We start from the raw sequence: 25,927 nt of genomic DNA on the forward strand, positions 1-25,927 counted from the left end.
TCATTTTCCATCTGTCCTAGCTCCAAAATATTTTTTCCCTGATTTTTTATTTTACCCGTAAATTAAGTAATTAGGCAAACAAGAATCGTAAGACTGAAAAATCATGATGACTGACTTCTTAAACCGCATTTTAACATTCCTGTTTATCTCTCCTTGTTTTTTTGCTTTTAAAGACTATTTTTTCAAATTATTGAAATAATTTGTATCTTTCTGTGTCACACCTTACTATTGGTTTCAGTGATACAAATTTAGCAATTCCAGATACATTAACTTTATTGCTGTGCTCCAGGAATAGTCAAATGTTCATAATATTTATGAACAATAAGAACAATGGCAATTAGCATTTATGCAATCAGTTTTCTAATTCTACAGCGCCGTGCTTTCTTATTGCTTCTAGTAAAGCGTATCAGAAAGAGGGCAGGAATTGACCGAGGTTCTGTTAACTACTACCAATGTAATTGTGAAAATATTTTGACAATGCCTCCTTTAGCTTTCAAGATTTACTTCTTGTAGTAAAATAAATACAATCCAGAGTATTTCATGGCTCTCATTGAAGCACTTTGCATTAACAAGTGCATATTTCTTTTTAGAACACAAATATATACATATACGTATATACTGGGAAGCTTACATTATCAGTGAAAACAACTCCTAATTTCCACATCTGATACTTAACATCAATGGAATTTAACCTGTAAAAATAAAAAAAAAAATAAAAAAAAATTGCATTTTATAGCAAAACACAAGTGGAAAACATGAAACACAATCTGTAGGAAGTGTATTGTCATATAACAGGAGTCAATAGGTGATCAATTTCTCCAAAAGCTGAAATACATCAGAACCTTGTTCTAATTCATACTTTTACTCTGGAATGAATCTATAAGGAAAAAAAAAAAAAAAAAAAGTCAAAAATCAAATTCATAAGTACTGTTTTGAATTCATCAGACCTAATTTCTAAAATTTTATCATGCATAAAATATACAAATGAAATAAGCTGCCTTTAAGAATCAATGGAGAAAAAAAAAATATTTTCTTTCTAATGCAACCCACCTAAACCTGAAGTAGCTAGTCAAAAAAGGTAACCGAATTTGCACCCTAAAATGCCAATTCTTTACCTTAGTTATTATAGCATACCTTTAGTGACACAATTGGATGACATTAAAGACAGACAAATTTAGATCAGATGAATCTCAGAGCTTGTTCAGAAAATTGACCCATTCTTCTAAGGATATAAGGAAAATCATTAATGAAAATAAGATAATTCTTACCAGTTAATGAGTTTTGATATAGGTACTTAGGAAAATCTTCTATTAATGTTACTTTTTGTAAAATAGAAAGCATCCCATCAGATAAAAAAACATTATTAATTGTCAACTAGGTAGGAAATGCCCTTTTTATTGCACTGTGTCAAAATTTTGTGCCAGGCAATGAACATCAACAGATGATAGATGCTTCATCGAGAACGGTGCCACTTGACCATTACAAAAAAGAAAGCACTGAACCAAAACAAAACGATGAGTTATAGGTGCCTGTAAGCTTTCTGTGCATCTTGAAGACAGAGCACATAATAGATTGAGGTATCCTGCAAAAAGCCTCTGCAAGGATCCACTAAGCTTAAGATTCCCAAGTAAATAATCAAAGGAGGAGGTATTTTATATTAGCATCCATAAGGAGTAAGGTTTGAAACTGAGAATCCCACATGTGCATCATTTCTTTCAGTGGAACAGGCTGGGAATTTGGACACTGACAGTGACTTTGCCTGCCTCAACCACAACAGCCCCTACCCACCTGGTACTTAGACAAACGGGCTCATCCACACTTTTGTAAACCATGTAGTGTCATTGTAGCAAGTATAAATCTTGAGACTTCAGGTGTAAAAAGTACTGCAGGTAAAATTCCTTACTTTTTCACTAGCCATTACAGGCAAGAGATAGACTGTCACTTGAGGAAAAAGTCTACTGGTTCTCCAGGAACAATCCTGTCCTCTGAGTTACTACATTACTAAAAATAGGGTTACCCACTCCAGAATCTTTTGAAATCCTAGCTTATTTTATCTCATGGCAATGAAGAATAAGACCTTTTAAATTCTGCTACATTCATAGGCCAACTGCATTCATTGTTTGTACACTTCATATTTAGGATATGGTTTAACTTCTCACCAACCTATAAAAGTCAGATGTTCCTGGAGAAAATTATTTACAATTTTTCTGTTCTTGAAAGTGGAAGAATTCTTCTACCACGTGAGCATTTGACATAAGCCCTGCTTATTTTCCACATTAGCCTTATGTCACCACTTGCTGCAGATACTTGAGCCTTATCTGCCTCTTCTATTGGCTCTGACTAAACTAATGATCACAGAAACAGCAGCAGTTAGAAAGGTAAAGGGACAGAGAAATAATACTAACAATGGCACCTCTGAAAATTAACTTTCATGTTTGTGTCTTCCATATTATTTTCTCAAATATACTACATCCATGATTCATCTAATTTAACACCATCCACCCAAAAGAGGAAACAAATGCAATGGAAAAAAACCAGCACCACTGTCTCAATCTCAGTGTGCAAAATTTAACTGTCTTTACTGTCTAATCTACAGGAGAGGTCGAACAGCGTCATCCTTCTAAGTTGATTATAGTTAAATAATAATGCGACATATTTAAATAATTATTTAAATATTAAAATATTTATACATTCAAATAAATGCACTTTAAAAAATATTCAAGGCTGCATCAATGAGCTGGATGGCTCTTCAAAGGTCAGTAAAATGCAGATTTTTTTTTAATGCAGTATATCACTGGGACAGACAGAAGCTTTTAAAGAAGCATGGTCACCTGCAAGTAGAGTGCTTTAAGTGCCTTTCAAAAAGATAGATGCAAACCCCAGGCTATTTTTCCAAAGGAAAGGAGGAGAAAAAAGTAGGAGCTAGCTGTTCACTTGTATTAAACATGAAAATGCTACATAGTGCACTTCCCTTCTGTGTTGTGAATCACAGGTATCTGGTCTGGCCTCAGCCTGTGCCACCTCTGCACAGGCAGAAGAAGGAGCACCAGAGCTGGAACCTGCACCAGGTCACACCTTTCTCTATTTTCTCTCTAAAGTACTGCAGTAAGGGGTCAGTTCCAGTGCTTTCCCCACCTCTCTCTTCATTGCACAGTAAATTTATGTCAAATTTGGAATCTGGAATATGTATAAGTTTTAGTATTAAAAAAAATCATTAGTATTTATTTTTGAAACTGCTATGAAGTAGATAAATGTACCTTCCTGAAGAGTATATTTTGTTATGTGACTGGTTCTGCAAATTTTTATAACTGTTTTTTATTTTCCTGCAACATATTAATCTGTTATGAGTATAGAATGATTCCTCCAGGGAGAACATGAAAAATGGATGAGGTCATACATTTCTTTTAAACTGTATATAACATGGAGGAGGTATTAGAGATATTAAAAAAAAAGGCATCCTTTAAACATGATTCTGAAACTAAAAATTTCATCAGCCTTCTCCATCGGCTTCATTCTTATCAGTTTTTCCAATATTATTCACAGAAACTTTATTTAAATGTTTTCCCCCCTCATATGAGTATGAGCACAGAGGGAAGGAAAAGTAGTTTTATTTTGTTTTTATGCCAATAATAAAAGTAATAGTTTTTTTTTCTAAACTCAAGCATGGGTCCTACTATAATCCTGCAGCAGCAAAACAGCGTGGAAGAAAGCATTCTGGAAAGCACTTCTACCACAATTTTTTTTTTTTTTTTTAATTGCCAGAAATGCCAGCATCCTTGAGCCTTTACACTGCACATGATTGATTGTTCAGATAGACTCCTGTTTTATTAATATCCATCTTTTATAAAAAGATGCATATAAGAGCCATCCTTACAAAATCAGCTCTTGCTTCAATGCAATTCTAATCTACCAGTACTCTCACTGCCCAATTCTCATAATCCTTGCACATCCGTAGATAAAACATTGCTTTTAGAGAAAATTTTAAATAAGCCCTTACATCAGAATTTCTGTAGCATTAAAATTCCATCTGTTAAAATATGTTCTATCTAGCTAAATACCTTTTTATAATGCAGAACCAGAAAAAACCTGTTTTGCAGTGCTTTGTAAAACCTGAGGATGCCCCTGTTCTACAAAGGAGAATTTACTGCTCTGAATGTCTAGAGGCTTCTCTTTCTGTCTACCAAATGATAAACAAAGACATAGCGTAGGGAAAACAAATTATAAAAGGATGTGAAGATTAATCACCCAAATCCCAGATTTTACTAGTCACTAGCACTTAAATTTATTCCATCATTTCTTTATAATCAGAACACACAGTTCCATTTTTGCCCATTCATTCCAGCAGAGCTGAACTGAGAACTTGAAACTGAGATACTTGAAACTGTAATGACACTATCAAAACAGTGGGAATGTGATGTATTCAAGCAGCTGTGCACTAAACTAAATCTTCATACATAAAAAAACTAGAGGAATCTTGTATATACATTGTCTATAATTAAATAATTTACTGTACCATTCAACATAAGAATTGATTTCTTATGCAAATATACATAAACAAGCAACAGATGTTTTTTCTGAATGACAAATCTTGAATGTTTAACTTACACAAAACACCAACAAAATAAGAAAAAAAAAACCCAATCACAAACAAACTGTAGACAAATGCTTACACAGCAGAAAAGGAGCTATCCTTCTTTGGTTTCTTCTTTTCTCGAGCATCACTAAAATCAAGAGCAGCTTTATCCATTCCTAGTAATTCACTGATCCTGTCACGGCCATAGAACTCACCGTATTTATCCATTACCTAAAGTTAGAAGGAATATTCAAAAATATTCATCAGTGGGGTAGATCAGCAGTTATTTGGCCTGTCTCTGAAGACAAGAGATTTAACATACAAGGGGCCTGAAAATAGTGCTTCATGACTATGGATAACATTGTGATCGCAAGATCATTAACATAGAGTTACAGCAAAAAATTATTTTCAGTGAATTCAAACCAGTCCCATCTCATTCTTTAAAAAAAATAACGTTTCATAAGTAATTTTACTGGAAAGAAACATTTCCTTGCTTTCATTCTGACTGAACACTCAGTTCCTTCGTAAATATTATCTGTTCTCATTTTAAAAAGAATAATCACAGAAATAGAAATTTTTCTTTAACAAGATCATAACTCAGTGACAGTGAGGAGGTATTTTTCCAACTTTCTTATAGGAAATGCTTTAAATATTTATTAATATTTTTGGAGATTTTTAAGAAGCCATTCTTGTATGAAGCCTGAAAACAGTGCTTCATGATACGGATTATTTTGTAGACTGGGGATTAAAATACAAATATATATGAAAGAAGACATTCATTGCAAAATAGTATATTTGAAGGCAGTTAAATCATACAGTGCAACTCCTCAGCCAAAGCTAAAGTACAAATCTTCCACACAACTTAAAACCATACCCTTTCCTTTTGATTTGAGCCTTTCTTGACCAACTACATTGACAGAAGCAATATAGAATTTTATTTCCTTTCTCAAGTACTCTGTTAGAGCTACTGCTTCCCCTTTGCTTAGACAGACAGGTAGAAATCTGTATTAACAACAAAAAATATGAAAAAAACATTTTCCACAGCAAAATGAATACACAATTCAAAGGAATTTTTTTTGACAAGTTGACCTAAGACTGTTACAAAGTAGAAGAGCTAAGAGTATTAAAAAGGACACGTTTCTGAAAGTATGATACAAGGCTGGCATTAAAGTGTGAAGAAGGGGGAAATCTGATCCAATAACATGCACACCCTCTTTTTCAGTTGTGACCAAACACACTAAAAAGATTATTTTTCCTGCAAGCTATTGTACAAACATTCAATTTATTTCTTAAGAGCAAGCTGAGAAAACATTTAAAATTGCATTTGTGAGAAATGAGCTTCTGCAGTCCTTGCTTAGAGAGGACTACTTTTTTGAGCACTATGCAATAAAAGCTCATCTGCACACCCACAAAGGAGCCCAGAGACACAAAGCTTGCGGGAGGGTACAAAGAATACCTTGTCCAGCTAGTCCCAGGGCCATCAGCCCATTAAAGGCCTTTTTCCTCGAGCCTAGAGGACTACAGTGGCACAGTGGCAGGCAGGAACCCAAACTATGGATTCACAGCAAGTGGGTGCTCTGCTCCCTCCCAGAGCGATCCCAAGAGAACATGAGACTAAAATCCGAAACCCATCAAAATGGTCACTGGTAAAAACTCTCCAGATCACCTGTCAGACTAAGAGGATTACTGCCAAGGGATACATACACTATGCATCCCATAAATGGGATGTTACTGGATGTTACAGGGAGAAAGCAGAGATGGAGAAAGGGATGGATTTAGGTGACTTGGGGAAGAAAAACCATGGGAAAATAGAGAGGTAAAGGATAAAAGAGGCCAGTGCATGTATATACCTTTCAGGCAGATACAGTTGCCCTATGCTTAAATATCTCAATCTGTCCTGTCTTCTTAATAATTACTTTTTAACCTTCTATTGGGTGAGGGACACCATTCATTGTGTATGGATGTGAATGCATAAATACAGACAAGATATTTTACATAATTTGCTTTATATGTAGAAGTGCACACAAAATTCTTCAAGTAATTTCATGAAGATATTTGAATTCCTGTTTTATACAAAATCTGTATGTAGAAAAAGTTTGAAATACATATAAAAAAAAAAGTTGTAAGAATGTGGTGAGGAATTCTGTGTATTTTAAAATTGTAAATATGGAAATCTACACTGAATCAAAGCTATACTTCAAAGAAGTGCAGTCCACATTCTTCCAAACATGAACAGAAATATGCATTAGAATTTTATTTTAACCTCATAAATCTTTTTAAAAACTAGCCTTACCTTTCTTTTCACAAACTTGTCCCAATAGTTATTTGGAAAAGACCTGAAAAACACAGATAAACAAGATTACATTTTAGACAAATATATACCAATTCTGTTTCTGAGAACCTCCATGTGGTGACTATCACCAGTAAGTCACTTTGAACCCTCTGGAGCAAAAGTTGCCAAATGGTGCTCAGCCTACCATGTAAATGTGAGAAGCATAGCAGAGCCAGTGCCTGCAGACAGGATTCTAGAGCAGCTACATCCCACACACAGTCCCACCAGGCAGAGAAACAGAGCTTTAAATAGGTGACGCAAAGCACAGCTCACTCTTAAACTGACAACAGTGCAAAAGCATCATCACTGTCCTTGCAAAAACAAACCCATCCCCTTTCTTTTCTCTTTTATGAAGACAAATAATTTTAAGGCAAAACTTTGGGAATGCCTAAGATTAAACAGTAAAAACAATAGTAGACATTAGCCTTGCAAGTGCCTGAAAATTTTGTATATCCTTGCTAGAAATACATCTCTAATAATTGTTTATTTCAGATAAGATGGATGGTAAGTATGTAATCGTGGAAATAGAAGAACAATTACCTGCAGGGCTATAATGAGACAGAGTAAGTATAAACTTACTGTGTGTTGATTACAAGTCGATCCCACTGTCCCTTAATATCATCTTCTGATGGCTGCTCAGTTATATATAGCCCATCAAATTCCAATTTCCTTGCCACTTCCTTTTCTCTCTTAAAAATAACCAATGGAACCTGCAGTTGAAAGAAAATACAGGAATTATGTAAAATGCACTGATATATCTGCAAACTTTAAGAAAATCTGGTTGCTATGAAGAAATAAGTACCAAAACTGAAGAAAACAAAAACAGTACTTGAAAAAATTAAAAGACTTAACAATTCCCCAGAACACAGAAAAGGTGGATGGTACCTAGGATATACACTAGGATCAGGTCATTCAGAATCATTGAACTACAGTGTACTAAACAGTTGAAAAAAGATGGTCAAAGCACCTGAAGAGGGACCTTCCGATAAGATCAGTTTTTCAGTGCTATGAAAGGACTGGAAGTAGTCAAGTGAAAGAAAGCTAATATTTTTTTTTTTTTTATCCCTAGAAATTCTAGTTCCAAATACTTTTTTCGGATGATATTTTTGGATTTCATTTTGATACCCAGAGATGTTAGAAGCTCCTTTTATTTGTTAAAGAATCTTTGAGGTTTCACAGTGAGAAACAAAGTGTTTTGCTGCAGGGAGCAAAGACTGTAAGAAACAAAAAAAAGAATTGTCAGCAGCTGAGACACCTAGCCAGACTTTACCCACAACTCTCTTTCATCAGCTGGATGACTTCAAAAGTACATTTTAAGAAGGCAGATGTAAATAGTGGTCAAAGCTGGGTGGATTTTTCTAAGAAATCTGTTACCAAAAGAAAGTAAACTCTACTCTTTCCTGGAACTATTTCACAGGTCCCCAAAATGCACCCACCTTGAATTACCCACCTGACTGTAACAGTAGTCAAGAGTATGTGGACCACACTGAAATAGTAATAATGAAAATCAAGACTACTCAAGCAGCTTGGAGTTACATTAGATACAAAACTGAAGAGTTCCAACACTATTTTACAACAGGTAAATGAGAAAAATGTAATAGATTTCATGCTAAGCAATATTTAAAACAAACCTATCACACAAAGGCCTGCAGTTCAGAACTTAAAGATCTCCAAAACAGAGAATGAAACCATATTTGGACCATATTATGGTTTCAGAATTAGAAAGAAGGCAATTAATTAAGAAAAATATTGGTAACAAGGTTTTTCCCTTCTAGTCAGAGAATAAATGTTAAAAAAAAAAAGTAGCATAAAAAGCCATAGTAGAAACAAATATAAAAGTATTAGGTGGGAAAATAGAACTTCTCAAAAACCAGAAACATAAGCTTCCATGCTGCATGGCAACCGATGCAACAAAAAAAAAATGGCTTACTATCTATTGGCCTGTAGGGATACTTAAAGTAAAGACAAAAAACAACACTAAATGTAGCAATATGCTGAGCAAGCTACAAATTCAGACCTTGTCTTTAGCACAGAACAAATTATTAGCCACTGAAGGATGAAAAGAAAAATATTGAGGACCACATAAGATCTTTATGAAGATACAAGGACAAATGAGCAGCTGGGTCATATCAAGGATCCATTTAAGACCCTTAATATGCACTATCCTGAACTTCGACTTATATCTTTTACCCTGGAAATGTGTAAAAATGGGGGAAGTACATGTCAGATACACTTCTCCCAGCTCCAGAGATTTATGACATTTGGTTTTCTTAAACCACAACCAGCATTTTGCCAATGGAAGTGGCACCTTTAGTTTTCACATTCCTAACAGAGATCTTTTCCAAGATATCCCTTTAAAAGATGCTTAGGCTCCTGCCAAAACACTACCAGCAGAGTGTGTGTTTATGAGCAGGCATTCTATAGTCACAATATGCAGCAGCTGTATTCCAAAATGCTGCATTCTTTTCAAATGACCTAACTGACAGACTAGTAATGCAGCATCTAGAACTGCCATCTGCATCATGTGGGTTCACACCTTGTCTTGGACAGTCACAAGCAGCTTCTGAAGCAGGTTACTGCTGTACCTGTCTGACTGACAGCAAATCAGACTCTGGCCTACAGCTTCCTGAACAGACACATCACCTAACAAACACTTTCTGTGTACATTGCACTAAGAACACAGATTTCTTTACATGGTGCCCCAACCTCCTCAATCAGGTTGACTTTTCTTCTAAGTTATACCGTTAAACAGACAAAGAACCGAGAAAAAACAGTTAATATTTTTCTTACTTTCAAACAATAATACCCTATGATGCAGAAGAATGAGATGACCGTGTGTAGGATGGCCAAAATCCTCAGTGTGGGCTCCATGTAGCCACTGCTTTCTTCCAGGACATAGTGCACTGCAATGACCCTCTCATCATCGCTTTCCAGGATGTTCAACTTGGTATTTTCACCATCAGATACCACAGGAAGTTCCTTTTCTTCTGGCACAGCAGATGTGGAGACCTGTTTAAAACACTTTTGATATTGCAGCTGTATTCCTTTGACAGGAGCTTTACAATACTACAAGCTAAGTAATTGAGCTGAAAAAATGATACCAAGAACAATACAGCTGTAAAGAAACTTTAAATAAAGAGGTTTTTTTGCATAAAAATGTCCACAAAGACTACCTCAGAAAGAACTTCTCATTTTGTTACACTAGTCTGTGATAATGTACTTTGTCCTTCCTTTTTTTCACTGTCTGTCCATGTTACCAAATTTAGTCCATGATGAATTTTATCAATTCAAATTCAAGAAAGAGCACAGCCCTCTTAGAAGAAACCCCTGACAGTAGTCTTCATCATCACAGCTCTCTGGCGGAAAATGATTCAGGTCCAAAGAGTCCAGAGTTGCATTAATGATACTACAATTCTTGACGAAATCACTGTTATTCTAGGCAGCTTAAGATGATGTGACTCCTGGCTGTACATACTCTTTCAGGAGAGCATAATGGCACAAGAAAACATCTCAACTAACATGGATTAGTTTAAGTTACCCATGAAAGCTCAGCTTGGCTGGTTCACTGTACAGGTAAATGCAGCATCTGAGGCAAGGGTGCGCCTCTCAGCCTGCTGCCTTTGTCCCAGCACAATGCTCTGTCAATAGCTATTTGTGTACTGCAAGTCTATTTTTACTTCACACAAACATTTCAGCTGTAACCATGTTAGATTTCTGAAGTGGTAGGATGAAGCAGGTATTTAACCTGTTAGGCTTGGCACTTATACCTTAGCATACTGACTACAAAAGCCGGATGTTTTCCAGTGTGCAACTTGAAAAGTGATATTTTGAGAAATTTACCTTATAGAAAAGAAGGATGAAGTTGATGGCAAAAGCAACAAATAACGCCAACATCCTCATGTTGTAAAAGTTGCGTGCAAAATAATTCTGAAAAGAGAACAGAACATAAATATACTTTGCCTAATAAAGATTCAATCATCATTAGTAAGCTGCTGCTGAGAGGGGTTTTCTTGTGGTTTTTTTTTCCCCCCCTTATAGAACTTTTTAATAGAATTAGAAATACAAAAAAAAAAAAAAAACCCAAAAAAAACAAACCAAGAAACATTTTGAGTGATTTACAAGTTCTCTCCTACTCTCTATGTGCAATAATGAATAAAGGACCCTCTGTTTCACTCCATTCACAAAGGATGAAGGATTTCTAACTGCCTCTTATATCTTTTTCACTGTCCTCTCGATACGCTTGGAGACAACACAGAGACATCACAATGTAAGAGTAATGTAGTAACAATACAGAAGTCTCTTATCTTCCCTGTAGTTCAATATCCATACATATAACAAATTGCTACTTTCACCAAAAAATAAAAAACCCTGCATATAAGTTTATCTTAATTAATTTCTATTCCAAAATCAACTGCATTTTTACCAGGCCAGCAAAAACTCATCTGTGACCTGAGTACCATGAATAGAAAGCTTTTCTGACATTTTGATGCCAGGACTGCAGAAGTGTATCTTTCACCTCCTGACAGCTCACATTTATAGCACACATTTTGAACACTTTAACACTCCAACCGGAATTCTGCCATTTTTCATCCCTAATCATAGATAACCATTAGTGAAATATAAAATGAGACTATTAGAAAAAAATTAAGCTACCTTCACATGATTGCTATCTGACTAGTCAAAAAATGTATCTCAGTTCAAAAGCCAAATTGCAACAATTTTTTAATAAGATTTTGACTGCAGTTCTGTAGTTTTGCTATGTTCTCATGCTATGAGTCAGCCATCCCTACACAATTATAGACTATATACATAAAAAAAGGATATTTCTTTTTGCTTTGCATTTCACTCTAGCCTCAGAGAATATAAATGGAATATCCTAGCTAAACAAAGCATGGATTTTAAGCAGTTATATTATCTGATATTTTACTGAGAGACTCTCAGATGCAATTTTACATTTTCATTAAGTCTTATTTTCTACAGGTTTTGAAAAGCTTGACAAATACTAAGTTGCTATTTCACAAAAAAACCAAAAAAAAGCCCCTCAAAAAAACCTGTAACATTTTTTCTTATTCACTTTAGGTTAAGCATTGTATCTTAGTTGATTCTTTTTATAGGAGAGCTTAGGTATTCCCATAGGTGTCTCTCAGGGAAAGAGAAATCCTACTGTCTCAGTAGCTACTGTAAAAATTCAGGAATTATATTCCCAATGAAATGTGTTCATGTTTTCCAATGATGCACGGGCATCTCTGAATGTCTAGGTTTGGGACAATAATTGTCTTCCTAAGAATTAATATCTTGTATACTGTTATTTGGGTGTTTCTTTTCTCTAACATTCCCATTAAACCTTTGCTTCATGTCCTTTTTATGGACAAATGAAAAAAATGTGGTCCAGGAGATGTTATTTATCTTTACATTGTTAGAATATGGTGGTCCATGTCTCTCCCAACAGCTAAACACATAAGCTACAGAACAGCTTACAAGAAGCTTCTGCTGGTATGCAATTATATTCTTCCAGAAAACTGATTCTTGAACTTCTGGTTCTCCGTATCTGTGCGTATGCAGTTGTCTTAATTTTTGTTTCCCTTTGTCCTCCTTGGTTTTTTCTTCCTTTTCTCCATCTTCTCCTCTTAGGATACAAAGGCAAAATAATACATCAAATTAATAAAATTGCTCAATTAAAATCACACCTTGAAATAGACTATTGTATCTTTCAGTGAGGTTCAAGTAGCCATGACTCATGCAGCTCATGCACATGACAAATATCCCACTTCAGTCCAAAGTGCTGGCAAAGGTGACAGTCTGGTTAAGGCTACAGATGAACTCACTGGCTCAGCACCCTGAAGTGGGAATGCTAGCTGGAGAGGCAGGTGATCAAAACTCTGCCAACTTTGCTATCAGAGATTCTCCATAACTGTGTAGTGACAAAATGTCATGTCTGCATGAGTGCCTACATGTCTAAGCACTCCCCTCCAACCTCATGCACTTAAACAATCTACTTCCCATTAAGGCTGCAGAAATCTTTGGGTCTTCTTGCACTTACAAGTCAAACCTCAAGTTTTAAATTCTACATTTCTGCCCACATGATGAAGTCGTAAGTACCCACTCCAGGAGGAGATGAAGTAAGATTTTGTCAGCATCTGGTGTGTGGGTATCACCATGCTGTCTCATTAGAGAAAGTCAGAGTTCATGGGCTGCCTTCTCCAAACACATGATCTAAAGAACTGAGATTTGTCTCAGAAGTTTATTTGACCTGTCAGCATGATAGATGAAAAGATCACAGAAGCCCATTTGAAGCCAAACCAGAGTGAAAGGCAACTTCTAAATTAAATTATTTATTTCTCTGTTCCTATCTCCAAACAGAATGACTGATACCCAAAACCAGCTCATCTTCCTAGAAGACATTTGATAAACTTCCACTTGAAAGTTTGTCATGTTAGGAGAAGCTTCAGGACAACCAGCAGTGCTAGGCACTGTACTCCTGACAGAGAATACAGGTAATTGCTGCAACTCACACAGTCAAGCAGAGCAATCAACAGCAAATGACCTTCAAAAGTCAGGAAGACTCTCCCTCACAACGTTATAGTGGCCAAGTTAGAAATTTGCTGCACTGATTAAGAAGAGTTTTTGTCATGGACAAGTGCTTGTCATCTGAGAAGAGCAGCAATTATTAGAGTTTGAGAATAAGGGATCTTCATAGAATTTTGACAGTGATAAAGCAGCTACAGAAACAGTACAGAAAAATTATGAGCAACCATAAAATACAGGGATGGAGATCCAGAGTTTCTAGTGGTTAAAACCAAGCACTACATTTTGCTTTCCATTATTTTTATTCTGAGCTAATGGCATTAATATTATTAGATTTTAACATGTCCTAAAAAGGTTTAAATTATCATTGATCAAACCTCTTCATAAAGATGTGAGAGTAGCTTGTAATTCATTAAAAATTTACTGGAATGTTACAGTTTGCAAAATGCAAGTAACTCAAAGCATGTCATAGCAAATGGGAGAGGGTAAAGCAGATTCAGTCTCTACCACTGACGGATATCAGGTCTCTGGAACTCAGGTGCTCTTACAAAGTTTTCAAGGATTTTTTTTTTCTAACTTTAAGACTTGCCAAGAAGAAAGATATTAATCAATTTAGCACATTCTAACAGAAATTGAATGGACATTACAAAGGATGCTTCTGGGAAGAGAGAAGTTCACAGAATCAGAGTGGCGCTTATTACGTCGCATTTCCTAGTAAATGTGCACAGATGAGGAAAACTGTTAAAAATACACCCCAACCTAATTGGAATGTGAATGGACAGAAAATTAAAGGCAAAGAAGTACAAATGAACTTGAGGGTTTTTTTCATTGAACAAAACACTTTTTTTCTTTTCAGGATCAGAGGTTAAAGTAATACATACTCAGCTTTTTCAGGTTCTGATTTTGTTTCTTCTTTCTCTTCCTTTTCATCCTCTTTCACCTTCTCCTACAGAAAACCAGGATTAAAAAATGCATGTAAACATTATTATACAGTTAGTTAAAAGAATACCCAGAATGCAGAATGTTAGAGGGCTTTTTGTTTTTGTTGAACAATGGAAAACCTGAAAAAAGATGACAATTCAATTTACATTAATGAAGAGAAGCAATTTAACACTGAATTAAAAGTAATCCAAAATTCCATTTACTTAGAGAAGGCTGTGGCAATTCAGGTTTGTGACATCAGAAAGAGTAAACACCAGTAATTATACATGGTTATTTAAAAAAAAAAAAAAGAAGTTAGAAAACCCAGAAAAACAAAGATGCAGGTTCTACTTCAAGACTACATTTAATATATGAATCAGAGAAATAGATATCAGATATAGAAGATACAATTACCTGGATTTTTTCCTGCACCTCGGGCATTGGTGCTAAGGAGGGAGTGCTCAGTAAATCACTTAAACCAGCATTTGGATTGTGAGGGATCAGTTTATACTGTCCACCTTCTCGTTTCAAATCCAAGCCAAATATATCTGAAAGCAGATCACTCTCTTCTGTTAAAGTCTGCAGATCCGTCAAGTCTTCTGCAGGCAATGCAGCTTCTGTTGGTTTCCTCTCCCCTTCTTCTTCTTCCCCACGCACCTCATCCTGAGTGGGATCTGGCATATTGGCCAACAGCTCAGCCACCTTGATTTTCTTGGCTCCTTCAACTAGGCTTCCTCCAAGCAGCAAACTGCATATGATGCGAAAAAAGCCCCGGACAACACTACAAGCAAAATGTACCAAGCCTACCAAAATGCTCCAATAGGAAGAAAACAAAGCCATGACCATGTCCTTCATGGTCATTTTCTTCACCTTTTTCATTTGTTTCTTTAGACTCTTCATGCTGAGCATTTTCATAAGAGTCATTAAATTATACTTGAGAGCTACTAAAGCTGACTTCATGGTCACAAGTGAGAAGAAACCCATTCTAGGATCTTCCTCCTCAGGATTATCCTTCTCATTCTCCTCTTTATTAGCTGACCTTTCATTCAGATCTGACTCGGAGATCTGGGCAGCCAGCTGCATTTCAAAGATGGTATCCTCACAGAAGTTAACAAAAAGCTCCATCTTTTCTTTCTCCCCACCTTCATTTACAACATCAAATATAAACTGTCTCTTTGACTCTTTTACCTGAGGTTTTTCCCACTGAGTCCGACTTGACTCACTTATTTCAAAATAAACTCGTTCAATGCGCTTTGCACTGCCCATGATCTCTATACGTCCGAGGAAAGGCTGAAAGTAATTCAGCACACTCTCTGAGAGCTCAAGGAAAGTTTGCAAGCGTGTATCGTGGGGCATGTGTTCTGACAGGTTGGTCAGGAGAACAGCAACATTGAAACCAATGTCTTTTGCAGGCTCATGAAATCGTTTCACAAACTCCTCGTAGTCCAAAGTCTCATTCTCATCTGTTTCAGCACATGACAGCAGAAACTCGGTTTCAGACTGAGTGTAGTGCTTATGGCTTTCCATTGCCCTGTGAAAATCCCTCTTCGAAATTATCCCTTTACCATCAGGGTCATATTCTTTGAATGCATCAGAGGAAGTCAAATCTTTCAATTTTAAGAACATATCAAAAAACTTCAGAATCATTTCCACATTGTTCGATGATTCCACAAGCATATCGACCATCTGCTTTCCAATAGTTCCATTCACAACATTACCTAGAGGTGATGACGGGATAGTAGAGATAACATCAGCAAATATTTTGGCAAAGAAAGCCTATTATAATGATTAGTGAATTAATCAAAGAGTAAGAATAATCAATTCTTAGATAACACGCTTAGATGAGAAGGGCTAGCTGTGAACTCTTAAGTCCTTTACTTTTATGAAGTTCTGGCATTCAGAATTAACATAACTTATGTCAACTACTCTACCTAAATCTCCCATTTGCTTTCAGACCTGAAAGGTTTTTTCACAACTGAGACATGAAAACTAAAAATGCAAAGAAATTTATAGCACTACCTCTCAAATTAAGAAAATTACAAAAGTAAAAACTTTGCTAGAACAACTGTGAAAGAGATTTCACATTTTTACTACCTTCCAGCATAGACAGCAACATGACAACCATATCTTTCTGAAGATCCATTAATTCCTTCAATAGTTCAATTTGACTGGAATCCTAAGTAACAAAGACAATATATAAATATAAATGGTATATTGATTTCTTTGACATTTATTTATGTGCATGCATATTTCATCTTGTAAAAAGCAGGCTTAGAAATTAAGAAGCTAAAAGAGTCAAAAATGGTAATACAGTGAAAATATACTTAATTGCTTAATTCCTCACAGTCTATTGAGACCATCATCTGTTTAGAAAGAGTAATTTAATAAAGACAAAACTGAACGTGATAAAAGACTTAAAGTGAAAACTGGGTATGTCAAGGTCACACATGATGCTTCTGTAATATTTCCTGTCAGCTAAAATATTGTCACTTTTGGTGTCATCAAGTTTACACCTGTGGAAAATTGTAAAAACAGCAGCAGCACATAGACCTCAAAGTATAACATGATTCAAAATGAGCTATTTCACTATAAGCCACTGAACTTTATGGAGGGAAAAACAAAAGTTGAAATAAAATGTTAAAATATTTATTAATCAAGTTTCATTAGTAAATCCTATGACATGCATGAAATTGATGTTTTTAGCTCCTTGGGTTTACTGAGTTTACTATGCCATTTGCCTGGAGTCTATCTGGATGGAATTATTCAACTACTGAATTTCTTACTCAGTGTCACACTGCTGCATCGTGCCATTGGTAGCAAATACTTGAGCAATGCTGGACTTCAGTGAGTGGCACAACAAACTCAAGGTACTTTATGGCTGTGCCAGGATGCTTTGCCCTGATAAAGCTTATCTGCTTGGCCTGGAACCCGGTCAGGAGACAAAGCAGTGCATCTGTGGTGAGCTACTGTAGTGGTATTTTTTAGTGCTGAATATGCTAAAAGGCCAGTCTGGCTTACAATCTTTAAACACACATCTGTCCCTTTGAAGTCAGACTTGACAGATAAGCTGGTAAACTGACCTAGAGGCCTATGACTGCCAACCAGTCAACTCTTTCCACTATAAAAATCCCAGGCCACTTTCATTCCTCCACAAAGTTTGAGTACACGGCATTTTTCCTGTGGATTTGGGACACCTCTCCACAGTTACTTCCAAAGATTCAGAGAAAGAGGAAGTACTCCACAAAAAGGAGTGTGGTGAGATTCATCAACCTCTATGTGATGTTTCTTCTGCTAGCTTGCATATAATTGCTCAAACAGAATTGCTTTCATAGAATGTGCTTTGACAGTGTTATAGCTGACCAGTTTTTAGCTTTTATACTGTGTAGTAAGTAATTCTGGTTAAGATCTGTATGTTCATTTTTCTTAAAAAGTAACTCATCTTTTATAGATTTATCTGATCTTCCATCATTAAAACTTGCAGAACAGTGATTTAATCAAACCTCTGTAATTCCTTAAATTTAAACTCTTAACAAAATCTGAAGCTAATGAAGGATTTACTTTCATTTAAACCCTTTTCTGTAAAAGAGTTTAAATACAAAAAGGAGCTCTCTCTGTTCTTCAGACTTAAGGAAAAGGCTTTTATAATAAACTTTCTCTAAAGCACCCACTCCACCCTCAACAATGACAATTTGGATCTTTGATTGAAAACCTCATAATTTCAAAATAACGAGATTTTTAATTGATTTTCCCTAAGTTTCTGTAAGTTATATGTTTTCTTTAAAAAAACTTATAATTACAAAAGTTATTTGCAACCCAGATGATATTTTTTCATTTGGATTGAAAACTGCACTTTCTTTTTCTGCCTTAGATTCTTAAGAAGTATTACCTTTATCACATTGTTGCTTCCTGGTACAAGATAGAGAATTAAAATGCAAAAACCCCCCCAAAAAATGCAAAACCCAAACGAAACGGTGATTTAATTTTGCTCCTGTTATAATCTTGCTTCAAATGTTCTCCAAAAGTGCTCTGGAAACACATGACTGAAAACAAAACCCAAACATTAAGTCTAGGCAGAATCCTGTTACAGGCAAAAGCCATTCAGCAACTCCATGTAACCCCACTTAGCCAAACTCCACACTTTTGAAAACTGGTATTTCAACAGAACCAGGAAAACTTATTAATATATTCTTGTAAAAAATATAGACTAATAAAAGAGCCCATGTCTATTTTGGTATTTCCTGCTAGACCCCATAAAGAGTTTCCAAAAGCCTATTTAGCCACATAAAGAATGAGAAGTGTACCTATAGCTCAAAGTCCACAAGTGTGAGCAAGCAGCCTACTTTCATCCATAAAGTTCCAAGGGCAAGGAGAAAAATACTTTAATTTATGCAAAGAATACTTACATGGACACCTCTGGAGTCAAATGATGAAATCTAAAACCTCACAGACTTCAGAGTTGTATTTCTTAACAATAACTAACACTTTCACAGGTGTATGACACTTTTCTCTAAAAATGTCAAACTATGTAAAAAAATTAGAATCAGTGCATTTAATTAAAATGTGTAATTATTTTAGAAATTTAAGTTGAAAGATGCACTGTTTAAAGATAGGATTCTTCACACCTAATTTTCACACTAAATAACCATCTGTGCCAGTTCCCTTCACTATTTCTACAGCTTATGAAATGAGTACTCACATCCAAAATGAATTCACCCATTATAAGGCCTGACTACTCTCCACTAAGAGTGAAAAAGGTTCAGATGCAGACATGTTGAACTATGGTTTAATAATGATGAACTAGGGTTCAATGCAGGAGCCATCAATGAACATGATGGGTCCTGCATAGAAGAAAACCACAGAAAACACTGCAAGAGAATTTTGGTACAAAAGACCAGAACTGAGAGTTCTTTCTGAATATGAGTGATATGCTTTGTTTGCAGTTTGATCCAATCTGCTTTTCACCTGTGGATGGGGATCCAATTACAAGCTGGCTATTCACAGCCGCTCTAGTTTTGCAGTTTACTCCCTCAATTTTAGTGTTTTCTATCATCTCTGTCTTTTATTTTTCCCACCAACTGTTGTTATTAATGACTCAAACATGTTCTCTTTTACAGAAATGCTAGTGACTTCTGAAAGAAAAAGTAAAACAAAGAGATACCTGAGACAGCTTCATCTGCATGTGTGCAAACACATGAAGGAAACCAACTACAGCATCCCACAGCCTGCTGTGTGCCAGACTCTGCTGATTCCCAGTACATGGCCCCTATTGTTCAGGCAACAAAAAAAAAAAAAAAAAAAACAAACAACAAAACAAAAAAAAAAAAAAAGAAAAGAAAAGAAAAGAAAACCAATGTTTGTTTGCAAGAAATTCAACAAAAACAGGAAGAAATACACATAAGTGCATAGCTTGGGGTTGTCCTCTAGAAATTGTTATGAAATATTAAACATATCTAGAATTATGTATTTAATAAGAGCATTGACTGAAAACAATGCCTACTCCTAATAACCATTCTGTTTTATCCAAGTCCCAATATACTAATTCAGAACCCCAAAGCGTGTATCTGTTTGCAACTTTAAACAATAAATTCTGAAGGGGTATGAATCTTCAAGCTGTTTCTTCCTTATGTAGTTCTGTAAATTAGGAAAGACCTTATAGTAGGTTAATGGAAAATTCACATAAGGGATTAAAGAATCTATTTCCTGATTTTTCCCCCCAGCATATTGTAGAGCACGGTGCTAAAAAATACTTAAAGAAAATTCCAACTTCTGTAAAACAGAAACACAAGAGCTTTTGAAGCTGTAAAGGAAAACAAATAAAATCTCTCCCAGATAAAAACGTGATTTGAGAAATATGTATACATTAAATATATTTACACAAATGCATACAAGTTGCCTCTTCTCATTTTTATTCAGTGCTATTTTATCATATTTCATCCTCATGAACTATAACACACTATTTTCATGATTATTTTCATCTGAATGACACCAATGTAAGAAACACCTAACAGTCTAATGAGATCCTCTCTAAGCTACTTATTGTATGTTGAATCAAATTCTTATATTGTCAAGTTACTTAAGCAAGCAATTAATACAGAAATAAATGTCACTGAATTATTTAGATATACTTGAAGAACCGCTGCAGTTTTATTTTGACAGAATTGATCCCAATCTCATTTGTTCCTGAATCCATCTCAAGTGTATCTCTACAATTCTCAAAGTGTGAATTCACCATTTCAAACATAGCATTGATGCCTTAAAACAGCCCAATTCCTGACGGAAGATATGATCTGATGTTATATTGACTAAACCACAGCTATGATCTGCACTGAAATTAGTCTTCTCAGTGGATTAAAGGTAAAGAATTTAAAGTGAGTAACACCATTGCAATCTAATTGAAATGAAAAACAAAATTCTACTGCTTTACATAGATGCTTATTTATTAATAATTGTAAATTGCAATAAATTGATAAGATTGCAAAAGAGTAGTGGCAGGTGTATATACATATATTAGAAAATTTTGCTTCATACATTAATAACTGCACTATAATAATGTTGAAGAATAAATGCACCTATATTATATTTCTACTTTATATCTAACTATTTTATATCTTCATGCCAAATGTATGATGAATTTTCTTTCAAGTTCATTACATTCTAATGAAATTAATTTACCTGGATATACTCTGTGAGAGTATTGAAAACTTGTTTTGCAACCTGGATGGCTTTGGAAAAATTTCGTTGTCCTTGTTCATCAATAACATCCTTCCCAGAATAATACCAATAGAAATCACTGATGGATTCCTAAAGAAAAAACAGTTGTGAGAAGCACAAAGAGGTTGTGTGGCCAAACTGGCTCTAACTGGATATTCATCAATATAAGAAAAACAGTACTAGACAGTTCTAGTTCTGAAAATTATTTCATTTATAAAGGCTTTAAAATAACTACCCAGCAATTCTCAAGTACTACTGCAAGAATTGTAGTTGCATCTCAAGGAAATCAATAGGAAAACAAACACAAAGAAAGAAATAACTTAAACACCCCACAGCAAACCTCAAAATAAAATAAATTAAAAATTAGATGAGTTGGTATCTGATCTTAGAAATACAACCACCTGCATTCTGAAAAGGAGCACTCAGTAGTATTGCCATGCTGCACGCTGTTCATTAAACAATGTCTCTTTATACTGTGTGCTTGACACCTAGTCAATAGTGGGAGCAAATGTTGCTTTGTGTGCATGATTCCTCTCTCCATCTTCCCTGAAGGCGAGCTTATTAAATTTTCAACAAAGTAAGCAATGGAATGAAAATCATTGTACTGTCTCCACAACTTCTAGAGAATGCGTAAAGATAGAAAGCAATGTTGATAGCAGCAGCAGAGTAAACAAAAAAAAAGAGAAAGAATTTTCAAAGTCTGGAATTCTCAGAGCAAATAAATGAATGGCTTAAGGGAACTTAACTGGATAAATAATTTTAAAAAAACCCACAACATAATATATTATCATGCGCAGTGATTTTCAGAAAAGAAAGAGAATTATAGGTAAACATTTATCACAAAGTATGTTTTCACACCATTCACATGCTGCAATCTGGAAACAAAGCAGATTTTTTTCATTAATTTCTACTGTCTTGTGAAAATGAAATGCTTTCATATTAAAAGTATTTGGGAGATAATTAAAAATAGATGATTTAAAGGGTTTTTAATCTAGCCTTCTGCAGGTGTTTTTGTCCATTTGCCTTTTTTTCCCCTCCTTAGAAAATGCACTGTTCTAATGCTTCACTCCTCACCAGCACATGAACATTCGTTCACAGAGCGGCCAGTGCTCAGCCTAGATCAGAACATGGACAAAAAAGCAGCACGGTGAAACTGAACTTGAGCAAAACAAAACCCTTCTCACTCACAGGGTAGTTTCAGTCAAAACCTGGCAGCCTGTGCTCAGGGACACACTGAGCAGCCCCCGCCTCCTGCCACTCCCCTTGGTGAACAGCCTCCATCGCTTTCCCGCGTATAAAGGCTGAAACCAGTCCTTCTTCACATGTATGTTATCTCTGACTCTCCCAGTACAAGGTAACAATTCTTAAAGAACTGCAACCACTAGAGAATTTCAGCCTTTCTTCTCAGCTTGGGCTACAGGGATTAGAGTAAGTATGACAACAAATAAATGCGCACCTCTAATAAAACTTGCATAGAAGTAAGCCATACTTTCATCTACTTATTTAGTATATAAACTACTTACCTGAACTCTCAATAAGTAATCCACAGTAGAAATGATAATATTAACAGTTGTGTTGTTACCAGTTTGAGTTCTCAGGTAATTCTGAAAATCTAAAAATTCAAATAGAAGTTTAATTTAAATTATTTAAGATTTAAAACTATTCCTGAAAATTAATTCTGATTTATGATGATCTAGAAAAGTTTAGCTTAGAGGCATGGATTGGGTTTTCTTCTTTTTTTTTTTTTTTTGGTCAATAAACCACTTTAAGAATTTTAACATCTTATTGCAGAGATCACACACCAGTGAACTTCTGAAGCCAAAACTCTGTTTATATATTTCACCTGTAAAACTAAACTTGGTCTTACTTTCATCTATTTATGGCTAGAACTACTTCAATATCTATGCAATTATACTTAGAATTTATTTTGTTAAGTAAAATTAAATCACATAATTATACAAACTCTGATAACTAAGTCAGAAATATGTCTAATGCCTAAGAAGGAAAAATAACCTTTTTTTTTTCTTTCCAATCCCTAAGAATGACAGAGAGAACAGAGGGAAATATACCTAATGATAAAAATACACTTAAATTATGCATTTTAATGTGTTCTTTTATATTTAAAAGCTAAGTTATTTCTTCAAAAAAGATATTGTATACATTGAAACTTCACATACAATTCTAAGTGACTTTAGTGGGAAAGAGTATGCACAGAAAAGCAGACATGCCAAAGGATAATAAATACAACTTCCTCTTACATCTTCCTCTGAATCTTCCATGTCTAGAAGTTATAAACCATGTACATTATCCTATTTAAACTTAACTTGCCTAGTAGGTCAAGATCCAAAACTCCTTTTGGAAATTATTATCTTATCTACAAAATTAGGGCTGTTAAAAACCACTGGAAACTCAATTCCATTAAAAGATTCTCCCTCCGTGTGGGAGTCTAGAAGGAATTCCACCTAGGAATAGTCTAGAAGCTCTTCTACCGTTCATAATATTTAATGAAGGCTGCCAAACCTTCAACAATTAAGAGCTTTTACCATCAGTTACCACCACCTTGATTTCGCTGACTGGCAGCCTGCCCACAAACCTGAATTGTGTCCTTCACAAAGCAACTGAAGGAAGCGGAAGAGGTCACAGGTGAACTCATCATCCTGCATCACCTTTTCTCCTGTAGAAAGGCCAGATGGAAGCAGGTTATCACAGTCTGCCAAGTAACACCCCACAAACCCTGAAGAAAATCTCCATAATTAAGAAAGAGAGAAGGGGAGAGAAAATTTATAACCACCAATCTATCTGAAGCACCTATGACTTGTGCTTGGCAGATAGTTATTTGGTTATAGAAAAAATAGAAATAAAAATTACAAAACTGAACTTCTGATTTATAAGTATGGCAGCATGAGCTTGGCAACATTTTACAAATAATCCCCAATTTACATTGTTGTTTGACTTCACTGGGCATGGAGGCTGTGTCACATACAAAGGTTAGTGTTGGAACAATTTGGTTCCCACTCATCACAAACGAAGACATTTAAAATGCAGAATGAGATTTAATCAAACGGTTATGAAAATCACCCCTCAAATAAACTATTTTATTTTAAAATATTCTAAAACAACCCATGAAATTTACATCTATGTGCACTCTCAAGAACCATTTAGACTGAAATATTTGAGGATTTAGTACCTGTCTGCTACTGACAGAAAGTGGATGTGTCTCCTTTAACAAAATAAAGTAATACATTTATAATCAATTAAGACCAAATGCCGAAATGCTTTACTGAATTAGGCCCTTCAGTTAATTTTTTGGTAAACAACTAATATCCAAATGAATAGAGCTTCAGGCCTTTTTTTTCCCCACAGAAAACAGTCTACTAAAAAGTCCTCAATTAACACATCATTATTTCAAGTACTTCAGTTAACTTTGTACAGGGACATGTGAAGAGGGGAAATAACCATACACACAGGAAAACAATCACAACTGAGGAAAATGTAGAACAGCTTATAAAATTACATACAAGGACAATAGTATAGGTGCTAAAGCAATAAATGCCACCTATCAAAAGTAAGAAAATTCCCAAAAAGAACCTTGGGGAAGTCTTTTGACTATGTATGCAAAGGCAGAAGTTGCAAAATATCCTACTATTTAAGAATATATAAAATTTGAATATATGACAAGCGCTATTTGTAAACAAGAAAAGGAGGGATATAAAAATGTAAGCAAACTGTGGAAGTTTCAAAGAATTTTTCTTCGAGGGGATATAATTTAGACTCTACAAAGACAGGATCTTTAGTGTGTGAACAGGAGACCAGAAAAGTGAGCAAAGGTATTAAAATTAAAAAAAAAAAAAAAAAGCTAGATACCTTAGTTAAATTAATGATTACTTCCATGCTGTTCTACTGGTAGATAATTCTAATTATAATATGCACATTTACAGATTACTATATTATTATAATTAGATTATCACTGATGGGGCTAGATTTGGCTATGATCAAGTTCATTTTCTTCATACTAGCTAGCCGAAACGCAAACAGTATTTAGTACAATTTGGAGTACAGATATGATCAGGAGTTTAACTTTACATAAAGTCATGAGCAATTATAATTTCAAGCTAATGGATTTATCAATCCACGAACTGTGAATTTTAAATTGAGAATCTTCAGTACACTAGGAGAAGAAATCAAAAGCATTTTGAAAACTAATATGAATATTTTAAAGTACAAAATTTCACACTTTTCTGTTACCCTCAACACGATGTCTGGTATTAAGAGCATATATCACTAAGGCATATACAAACACAATTTCTTGTATCACAGAGAAATATAAGTTGCTTTTCCTAATAATTCTAGGCGTGGACTTAGGGTAGTCACAAAAAATACCCAATTGTTTATCCAAGAATGAGTCAAATACTTTGAATGACATTCCATGACGTTTTTCTCCACCAAAAATATAACTACCAGGCACATAGTTTTTCAGTCACAGGAGGCTGAAAACCCTTTCAGCTAATTAAACAGTGAAAAATAAATGACTGTTTCTGGCAGTGCTGATGAATGTATACATGCAATATTCGCCCAAGGTGGCAAAAACAGGAGCTGGCTGGGCTCTTAGAGATATATTATTCAACATTACATGCAGGTTCAGTCCTGCAAGAGAGTTTCATATTCTGCTGGGCCAAATGCCATAGCAGAGAAGATTTCTCAGGACTAGTTACTTTGTTCTTTTCAATTTATCTGAACTCCCATCATGCTTAATGTTACAGGTGGGGTCACATGCTCCGCTGAATTATCTGTTAAAAATAAAAAATAACAGAAAGCCAAATATTTGGTGAAGTCTGCATCACACATGTAATGTTTGTAGCTTGACT

General features: G+C 35.1%; 1 protein-coding gene across 4 annotated transcripts in view; it reads right to left on the reverse strand.

Annotated features, from left to right (window-relative positions):
• RYR2 (ryanodine receptor 2) overlaps window positions 1–25,927 on the reverse strand; it is a 383,162-nt gene that overhangs the window by 13,254 nt on the left and 343,981 nt on the right. For all 4 annotated transcript variants that reach the window (XM_058834705.1, XM_058834704.1, XM_058834703.1 and 1 more), the window contains 14 exons: window positions 23,656–23,736; window positions 22,586–22,674; window positions 21,024–21,152; window positions 19,510–19,614; window positions 16,446–16,527; window positions 14,766–16,069; window positions 14,312–14,376; window positions 12,384–12,531; window positions 10,746–10,832; window positions 9,696–9,914; window positions 7,485–7,615; window positions 6,867–6,909; window positions 4,671–4,804; window positions 632–692 (listed from right to left, as the gene is read on the reverse strand). In XM_058834705.1, coding sequence (XP_058690688.1) covers window positions 632–692; window positions 4,671–4,804; window positions 6,867–6,909; window positions 7,485–7,615; window positions 9,696–9,914; window positions 10,746–10,832; window positions 12,384–12,531; window positions 14,312–14,376; window positions 14,766–16,069; window positions 16,446–16,527; window positions 19,510–19,614; window positions 21,024–21,152; window positions 22,586–22,674; window positions 23,656–23,736 — 2,678 coding nt within the window. The remainder of the gene's footprint in view (window positions 1–631; window positions 693–4,670; window positions 4,805–6,866; window positions 6,910–7,484; window positions 7,616–9,695; window positions 9,915–10,745; window positions 10,833–12,383; window positions 12,532–14,311; window positions 14,377–14,765; window positions 16,070–16,445; window positions 16,528–19,509; window positions 19,615–21,023; window positions 21,153–22,585; window positions 22,675–23,655; window positions 23,737–25,927) is intronic.

The sequence above is a fragment of the Poecile atricapillus genome, chromosome 3 (genome assembly GCF_030490865.1).
Source record: "Poecile atricapillus isolate bPoeAtr1 chromosome 3, bPoeAtr1.hap1, whole genome shotgun sequence".
NCBI classification, from domain to species: Eukaryota; Metazoa; Chordata; class Aves; order Passeriformes; family Paridae; genus Poecile; species Poecile atricapillus.